Below are 9,220 nucleotides of genomic sequence, written 5' to 3'. Positions count from 1 at the left end.
GAGTGTGTTAGCTGTCTGCATGGCAGATCTCTACCTTTGATCCAGAGAATCCCATCCCAAGTGTGTGCTAGTGATCCATGTGGTCTGTAACTAGGTAGAGAGGGCTGCCCAAGTCTGCAGCCCCTGACAGTCCCTAACTATGGTGGTGAGGGGGAGGTGAGATGCTCCTCTTCCTCCTGAGCAGGCTGATACTCCACCGAAACTGGGCTGCCAACCCTCTGCTCCCATAGGGATATCTGAAGGAACAAATCTTGAGCAAACAGCCAGTAACAAAACCTGATTTTCGCTTGTTAGTCACACTGTGTACCCTGAAGGAGAGGCTGGTTTCTACTGGTGAGCAACTGGTTGTACCAGTCACACCAGGGTGATAAAGCCTGAGTTTTGAATAGGTGTTGGCATGGAGGTGTGTACCCAGATACAGGTGTTTGCTAAGGGATAACTGTCCCCTGGGTGTGCAGCCATTGATTGCAGGGGACAGATGCATAAAGAACCCCAGAAGCAGAGCAGGCTCCATCCTCCAAGAGAGCCCTGAGGCTGTGCCTGTTCAGGAGAAAGCCAGGCTCCAGCAGCAACATGTCTCAGCTGGAAACTGCAATGGGAATGACCATTGCTGTCTTTGACCAGTATGCAAGGACTGACGGCAACAGGCAAACCCTCAGCAAAGCAGAGCTGAAGACCCTCCTGGAAAAGGAGCTGCCAAATTTCCTTGCGGTAAGAGAACAGCATGGCACGGTTTCTGTGTAGCACGAACAAGAGCAGAAACAGCTTTTAGTACATTTTTAGCGAAATTACATCCCAAAATATGCAATTTTTTGCAGGAAAATACACAATTTAAAAAATGTTTTGCACAAACTGTGTAAAACTGATTTTAATATGCAGGGTTTTCCCCTGTTTGCTAAATTCATCACTTGAGTTATCAGGACAATGGCTTTGAAATAGATTGGGTTTCAACTTCAGAATTCACTTACTTCTGTTTATCCCTGGATTTATCATCTCACTTCATGTCACAACTGCAGTGAAGGTAGTTGTGCTGTCAGCAACTGAAGATCTTGATTGCAGATGGGGAATCTCTCCAAATATTCATTCACTTACCTTCTCTAGGTATTTATACTACATACTCAGTATGCTCATCAAAATGATGCATAAACCAGAACAACAGATTAATTCAGAGCAAAGTATTTGGCATTTGCCTTTAATAGCAAAAGAAAGACATGGAAATATATTTTACAACATAGATTTGTATGTAATCATAAAGTGCATTTAAGTAGATATTCAAAGGGCTTAATCTGTTCTAGTGAAAGCTTTAGCTGCTAGGGAGACAAATAGTTTTCATTTTCAGTTGTTTGGGTTTTTTTATTTGTTTCCCTTCACCAAAAATCCAGACAATACTTTTGAATACATTGTTCTTTCCACACTGGAGTAATGTTTCCCTATTTGTACATTTACTGTTCTTAATGGCAAAAGTCTAGAACCAAATGCTCCTTGTGTCACTCTCAATTTTTGTATCCAGCATAGTTCAGTTTTTTAACAACTATTTCAGGGTACTGCAGCCAGGGCACTTGACACAATTTAGCATCTTTCCGTGTAAACTGTATGAATTCACCATATGAAATCCATGCCTGCTGGAGTTATGTCTCATGAATCAAAAAGATGCAATATTCAGAACAAGGACCTGGGGGATAAAGGCTCCGGGGGATAGATTCCAATGTTTCTGAGAAAGCTTTGTAAGATCAGTGCTTGGGACACAACAGCATCACAGAAGGGTCCTGCTCCTGAGCATGGAGCTGTGTGGTACCCACAGCACTTCCATGGAAAGGGAAACTAAACCAACAACAAAACCACTGTTCTGGGAGGGTGTGGAAATCCCCCAGACACTCCACATTTGGTCTAAATAAGGCTGGGGAGCCACTGTACTAGGCAGCTACCACATGGGATGATGCTCTGAGGTCTGCCCTGACTGTGTTTGGTGACCAGGCACCACTTTTGCCAGTTCCTCACAGCTGCTCTTACTGGCTCTACTTACTTCCTGCAACTGGTGGAAAAACTGGAATTTTCCAGGAAGGTAATTAGCTAATTGTTCTCTTGTATTCCAATCTCCATCTCCTTTTCCTGCTTTACTTCTTCTAGGGGAAAAAAAAAGAGGCATTTTTATGCCAGTATTTTAAATAAATTTAAACAATGTTCCTTGTTCCTGTCCTGCCAGACTGATAATTGCAAGAAAAAAAATTGAGAACATAAGTATGACTTCAGAAAGAAGTTCTACCTGTATTTTCTTGCCATTTATATCCATGCTTTTTACTTGCACGAAATTCTGGAAAACAGTTTTTTTTAAACACTCATGTATGCCTTTGGCCTTAGAATTGGTTATAGCTGACACAGCTCACAACTGCCTGGAAAGGTCTTGAATCAATCAGGCAGAAATACCACCAGACTGAAGGACTGGACTCAGTTATAAACAGTTTCCAAAGCCAATTCCCACTTGTGCATTTCAGAAATAATTCAGAGGCTAAAACTAGTTCATATAGTTCACTAAATAATTTTAAATATTCATTTATAAAATTAAACCACTGTAATTTACAAAGTGAAAATGTAGAAAACCTTCCAGACACATTCATCAGTCAAATCTAGGGAACTGTTTCAATTTTTAGTGATATTAAATACACTGTATTTAAAGTGATATATTAAATTACAGAATAAGAAATTTAGGTAATAGATCATGATAAAAAAATGCCTTCAGATTTAAATTATTATTATTATTTAAATACTATTAAATTATTAATATTAATTATTTAAATAATTATTTAAAATTGGTGGATGTTTTCCAAAAGCCTGTATAATTTCTTTCTAATATAATATCAGACTTTTTTTAATCTTCAAAAGCCACACGCTTGTTTCCTACATTAAACAGGTCTGTACTGCCATCTCCTGTTTAATGTTAAAATTGCAGCCTCTAAAATCCCTGTAGATTATCAAAGCCAAAAATCCCTCCTGTAAGTTATTTTAGAAAATAACTTCTTTAGATAGATAGATAGATAGATAGATAGATAGATAGATAGATAGATAGATAGATGGATGGATAGGTGATAGATAGATAGATAGATAGATAGAGATAGATAGATAGACAAAATGAAAAAAAGAAACAAACACCAAACCAAAAGAAAATCAAAACCAAAACCCCAAACAACCACTTTCTACTTTGATGATGCATTGCTTAGCATCAGCCTTGAGATGTTCACAGAATCACAAAATATACAGAGTCGGAAGGGACTCACAAAGATCATTGAGTCAAACCTCTGGCCCTGCACAGCAACATCCTCAAGAATCACACCTTGTGCCTGAGAGCATTGTCCAAACTCTTCTTGAGCTCTGCCAGGCTTGGTGCTGTGATCACTTCCCTGGGGAGCCTGTTCCAGTGCCCAGCTGCCCTCTGGGAAGAAGAATCTTTTCCTAATATTTAACTTAAATCTCCCCTGACATAACTTCCTACACTGGGCACCAGCGAGAAGAGATCAGTGCCTGCCCCTCCTCTTCCCCTCACAAGGAAGCTGGAACTGCAGTGAGGTCTCCCCTCAGTCTCCTCCAGGCTGAACAGACCAAGTGACCTCAGCCACTCCTCACACGGCTTCCCCTCAAGGCCCTTCAGCATCTTTGCTGCCCTCCTTTGAAACTACTCTCTAGTAGTTTCATGTCTTTTCTGTATTGTGGTGCCCAGAACTGCCCTCAGCACTCGAGGTGAGGCCACCCCAGTGCAGAGCAGAGTGGGACGATCCCCTCCCTTGCCCAAGTGGTGATGCTGTGCCTGATGTCCCCAGGACGGGATTGGCCCTCCTGGCTGCCAGGGCACTGCTGACTCATGTTCAATTTGCCATCGACCAGAACCCCCAGGTGCCCTTCCATGGTGCTGCTTTCCAGCATCTCATTCCCCAGCTGTCTGTACATCCAAGGTTGCCCCATCCCAGGTGCAGAATCTGGCACTTACCCATGTTCCCGTCATATGATTGGTGATTGCCCAGCCCTCTCATTTCTTGAGATCTCTCTGCAGGGCCTCTCTGCCTTTAACAGAGTCAGCAGCCCCTCTCAGTTTTGTATCATCTGCAAACTTGCTCAGTATCCTTTCCAGTCCTATGTCCGAGTCATTTATGAAGATGTTGAAGAGCACAAGGACAAGGATGGAACCCTGTGGAACCCCACTAGTGATAGGCCCCCAGTCTGAGGTCATCCCATTCACTGGAACCCTTTTTGCCCCACCCACGAGCCAGCTGCTCACTCATCCCTTATTGCGTTTATCCACCTGTGTGCTGGATATTTCGTCCAGAATGATCCTGTGACAGACAGTATTGAAAGCTTTACTGAAATTCAAAAAGATGACATCAACTGTCTTCCCTTGATCATCTAGGTGGGTTACTTTGTCGTAAAAGGAAATCAGGTTTGATAAGCAGGATTTCCCTCTCATGAAGCCATGACAGCTGTGATTGATGACTGTGTTCAGTCATTCCATCAGATTAATGGCAACTTAGAAGAATAATGACAACTTAGAAAAAGATTTGCTCTGGTAACTCAAGCTCAGCATCCCGCAGGCTTCAGGAGGCACCTTTCCAGCCACCAGCCCCTGTGAGCAGCTTCTGCTGGGCCATAAGGCCAGTGGCAGCACTCAAAGCACTTTTGAGGCTGTTTGCATCTTTTCTGGCATGGAGGTATTCAATGAAGCTTAAATTTGACATTTGCCTCAGGAAAGCATCATTTTGCAAAACTGCAAGCTGCCTGAGCTCCAGCTGAGCCTTTCCAGGGGAGTGGATGGGGAACTCATGGCATTTAATTCATCTGGGTAGTGTCCTCAGGGCTTTGTGTTACACAGCTTTAATGGTGATAAACACTTTTAAATGTAGCAAACCTGCCTCTCTGTGACAGTGCATGACTGCAGCTCTCAGGTGTAATACAAAATGCTTTGGGTACTTGCTGCTGTGCAGACAGTGGGAAGACAGGGGACCTTAGCAAGTGCCCAGAGCCCAGTCAAGGACCTTGTTTGGAGTGTGGGTGGAGATGTTGCTGCTCTGGGGTCATGCATCCTCTCAGATCAACCTGCTCTTTTTCTTTTGCAGTCTGGGAAGGACAAGGATGCTATTGATAATGTCTTCAAGAACCTGGATGAAAATGGAGATTCCCAAGTGGACTTCAAAGAATTTGTCATCTTTGTGGCAGCTCTGACTTGCTGCTGTCACAAATATTTTGAGCAGAATGCAGCCAAGTAGTTGTCAAATTACTCACATAAGCTGTCTTTGCCTGTGCTCCATATGCTAGTGATATGGATCCCTTCACTCCTTCCATGTACTGCCATGAAGTTTGCTAGCATGCTGCACTGTAAAAATAAACCCTACTGAGCTTAATTCCCTATCCTGAATGCTAATTTCTTCTCATTTGTGGAACAGCCTGGGTTTAATGGCTCCCACTAATTCACACTGAGTAGTTTCTCCCTTTCTGTGATTTTAAAATTCTTTTCTTAGCCAAAAGGCTCAATATTCACCCCAGTACAGAAGCTGCACAAGAATAAGTGCTGCTGGAGCCATGAATCATCTGGAGGCTGTTTTTATACATCAGCATTTCTGGGATGCAGCCCAAATCCACGTGTGCCACCACAGCTGTACAGGACAGGCCCCGCTGGCACTACACTTGAGCCTGTTTGGTACCCTCAGCTGTGTGGTTGTTGCAGGGCTGCCTTGTAGGTTCCTTCTTGGTTAAACATCGAAGCAACCCCAAACAGCTTTTGGGTTTTTCTTCAGCATGGAGGATTCTGTGCAGTTTTGTGTGCTAGTGAGCCATCTCACCCAGATCACATAAATTTATTTTCTATGACACCATAAGAATTTTGTACTAATATATTGATATTACTTTAAAATTAATTTAAATACTCTCCCAAATATTGTGCCATAATATTTTTGCCTGAAGCAAAAATGGCAGCAATTGTTGCTTCCTTACCTGAAAAATGTCTGTGTGGGGAAGTGGAAGAATTTGCTTTCATCTGAACTCTGTAATTGGAGCAAGACTGTATAAAGAATTAAATATATATTTTGAAGCACTTTGCAGGTGAGCATCCCAACGCAAACTGCAAAAACATTAAATTTAGTTCCTTTATCTACAGAACAGTACTGTTTGGTGCTACTCCTATCGTATGGCAGAAGCCAAACATTTCCCTGTCCTACTGCACGTACAAGTGTGCTGTGTAGGTAGAGGTGCCACAACTCCCTGCACACTCTGGAGCCCCTGAAAGACCATGAAGCACAGCAAAAGCAGGAACAAGAGCTCTGTAGGTGAAGAGCTCTGCTTTAACACAAAAACATGTTCCGCTTCCTCCTGGAGCCTGGTACAATGAGCTGGCTGACCACAGCTGCACGCCTGGAAAAAGAGCTCAGTTTCACTGTGTTTCCTGAATCTGAAGTTACACCACAGGTTTGACCCATTTGTAACCCTATACAAACATGCATTGTTTAGGTGTATTCATCCTTTGGGGAACTCGATGGGAAAATTTGGTCTTATTAGTTTAGTTCAGCCTTAGTTTTAACCGTTACAGGTGTTGTTTCATCTAGCTTGCTCTGGTGCTGGATGGCTGGAGATGAATTGCAACGCTCCCATTACTTACTTGCAGAAGTACCATTACCTGTGTTACTGACAACAGTATTATTTTTCTGCATTACCTGAGCAAGAAAACTACTTGTCAGCAAAATGTGCAAAAGTCTTCCCAATCCAGGGATCCCAAACTCGCCTTTTCTTCAGAGACTGCTCCATATTATTTCCATTTTTTGAGATATCTTTACAACTCTAATCCAACTTGGCTCTGCCCTGTGGCTGCTGTGCAGCTCACCACTTCCAAGGGCAGATTCCTCTATCACATCCCTCACTATTTTGTCAAGGCTATAAATGAGCAAAATGGTCTGCTTGTTGCAGAGCAAGCTAATTCTAAATACATTCCAAATTTCCTATATTGCACATCTAGCTAGCTAGTGGTATAAACCATCCTCAGACGAGGAAATCTTGGTGATACACATCACAAATTGATTGGTACATCCTAATTTTTTTGAAATGTATTTTTACTTTTACAAGTTTAGCATTAACATCTAATGTTCTGCATTGCTTCAGAATAACCATCCTCACTGAAATTTTTTTTTTTACCACTATGTGGCACCAAATGCAGCCTTTTTAATACTCATTGAGCCCAAAAGTCCAAGTATAATTATTCAGATAGAATGAAAAGAATCAGTGTTAAGATAAGAAAAAAAAAGAATCAAAAGTGTTCATAATATCATTTTGTGTCAATAAAATGGCAATTTTATGTCTGGACAAATACTGTATGTCCCATCAAGGGCATTTCACTGATTGCAGTGGAAGCAGCAGGAGCCAAGGGCCAGGCAGAGGCTCCATTTCTTGAGCTTCTGGAAGGGTTTAGCTGCACCAGCCCGGTCTCACCCTTGTGAAAGAGCTTCCCCTTACTTGTAAACTGCAAACCCCCTGTGAAATTTATTGCAGTGTTGTTCTCCACAGCATTGAAATTGCTTTTAAAACATAGCTCTTAGAGAGAAGGTTGGTGAAAAGCTCCACCTGTCTTGTGAGCCGAGGGACTCATCTTGTTACTCCATTTTATCTATCAGATTTTTAAAACCACATTATTGAGCAGTGAAAGCTGTGACATACCCCACATTTCACTCTTCTTTCCTAAACTTCCTGCCCCCAGTCCAATACACACACCATTTCACTCACACATTAATGCCATTTTGTCCATTTTCCTGATAATCTGTAGGTTTTTTCAGTGCTGGAGGACTGCTCACAGCAGTCCTGGTCACATCAGCCCAAAGCTGCTTTGTAACTGCTCCACCTCCCAAAAGGGGTTCTGACTGACCGTGATGAGCTCAAGCACCTTTGTCTCCCTGAGGGAGTACCAGGGCTACCCTTCATTGTTCTGGTTGTTCCTGCTGCCCCCAGTCCTGAAAATTCTTACATTTGTGTTGGCTCTTGTTAGACCCCTTGGTCCCACAGGAGGGGACAGCTGGAGAGCTCAAAGCCTGTGCCCAGAAGCACACGGATGCTGTGTACTGCTTTGCTAACCCAAGGGAGCTGTGCATGTTCAGAGCTGCATGAAGAGGGGGAAGAAAAGGGGGCTTGGGTTTTTCTTCTTTTTCCCTACAGATTTTTCAAAAGCTGTAACTCTGTGATGAATATTCATTTCAATGTAGTACTGAAAATTCAACTTGATGACACCTCAGAGAGAAAATGATCCAGGAATAAAAGAAATTAACATATAGCTCCCACCTTACCATAGAACAAAAGTGACTTTTCAGAATATATTATTTAACCTAAAAGCATCTGAACAGAGACACTTTAGTATCTTTCAATCCATTAATTTTCTTTCCCTGTATTATTAATTTTCACTATGAACCTACAGTTTACCCAGAATATACTGCATATTTCCTTCCATCAGTAAACTTTTTTAATTCAAGGTTCAAGCTACAGAGATGGTAGACCTGGTTTTATACCTGCCATTTAATCTCAACTTTTAGGCCTCAATTATGTACAATGAGATAATTTAAGGAATGGTATAGGCAGCTGTAAGAGAAAGGAAAAGACAACATAAAAGGCAGCACAGAATATATAAGCTAACAGTTGTGGCTTGTGCACATTTGACTTGGCTATCTGAAAGGAAAAAAAAAAAGAAAAAAATATATATTACCAGCAAATGACAATATGGGAAATCATAATTTGTGATGAGTTCCAAGTTAAGCAAGTCTTAAAGGCAGAGGTGAGAAAGCTAGCTAAGCAGCAAATCAGCTAATAGGTATTTTTATAATACAGAAAAAATACAAATTCATATTAACATCAGGTCAATTCTATAGATTAAGATACTCCAGTATCTGTAGTTGCCATTTTGAAATCTACTGGGCTACTGTCAAGACTCCTCAATTTTTAAAATGACGTATTGAAACGTGATTTCTGAGTGTGTATACAGGAGAAAACAGGCACAATGTTACCTAACCCTTAAGTCACTCGGGGTCACTTACGCTGCAGTTTGGCTGGGAACATTCCTTGTTGTTGTACCTTTAAGTTCACTGAGGCTCATCAAAAAAAAATAATTCACCCAGTCAAGCACACGGGGGTTATCTCCCCAGTAACCCCAGTCTGGGGCTGAAAACAGGAAGATTCCTTTCCCCAAACCCTCTGAGCATCCTACACTAGC

General features: G+C 41.9%; 1 protein-coding gene across 2 annotated transcripts; it reads left to right on the top strand.

The window, feature by feature from the left end:
* The first annotated feature begins 448 nt into the window (after positions 1-448).
* LOC125325632 (S100 calcium binding protein P) lies at positions 449-5,384 on the top strand. 2 transcript variants are annotated; one of them, XM_048302786.1, is made up of 3 exons: positions 449-711; positions 1,991-2,062; positions 5,100-5,384. In XM_048302786.1, exons 1-3 carry the CDS (start codon positions 574-576, stop codon positions 5,247-5,249), a joined length of 360 nt encoding a protein of 119 aa, XP_048158743.1. In that variant the 5' UTR covers positions 449-573; the 3' UTR covers positions 5,250-5,384. The 2 variants fall into 2 exon arrangements, with proteins under 2 accessions (XP_048158743.1, XP_048158744.1); XM_048302787.1 differs by lacking the exon at positions 1,991-2,062 and having other exon boundaries at positions 459-711.
* Positions 5,385-9,220: the final 3,836 nt, after the last annotated feature.

This window comes from Corvus hawaiiensis, chromosome 5 (genome assembly GCF_020740725.1).
Source record: "Corvus hawaiiensis isolate bCorHaw1 chromosome 5, bCorHaw1.pri.cur, whole genome shotgun sequence".
In the NCBI taxonomy this organism is placed as follows: Eukaryota; Metazoa; Chordata; class Aves; order Passeriformes; family Corvidae; genus Corvus; species Corvus hawaiiensis.
The sequence above is the reverse complement of the archived record's forward strand: the minus strand, read 5'-3'. Positions and strand labels throughout refer to the sequence as shown.

Bases quoted from the DNA above. Each gene is read 5' to 3' on its own strand.
- LOC125325632 (XM_048302786.1), top strand. From the start codon at position 574: ATGTCTCAGCTGGAAACTGCAATGGGAATGACCATTGCTGTCTTTGAC. The intron at 712-1,990 runs GTAAGAGAACAG...CACTTTTGCCAG, and splicing joins AGCTGCCAAATTTCCTTGCG to TTCCTCACAGCTGCTCTTAC. The intron at 2,063-5,099 runs GTAATTAGCTAA...TTTCTTTTGCAG, and splicing joins AACTGGAATTTTCCAGGAAG to TCTGGGAAGGACAAGGATGC.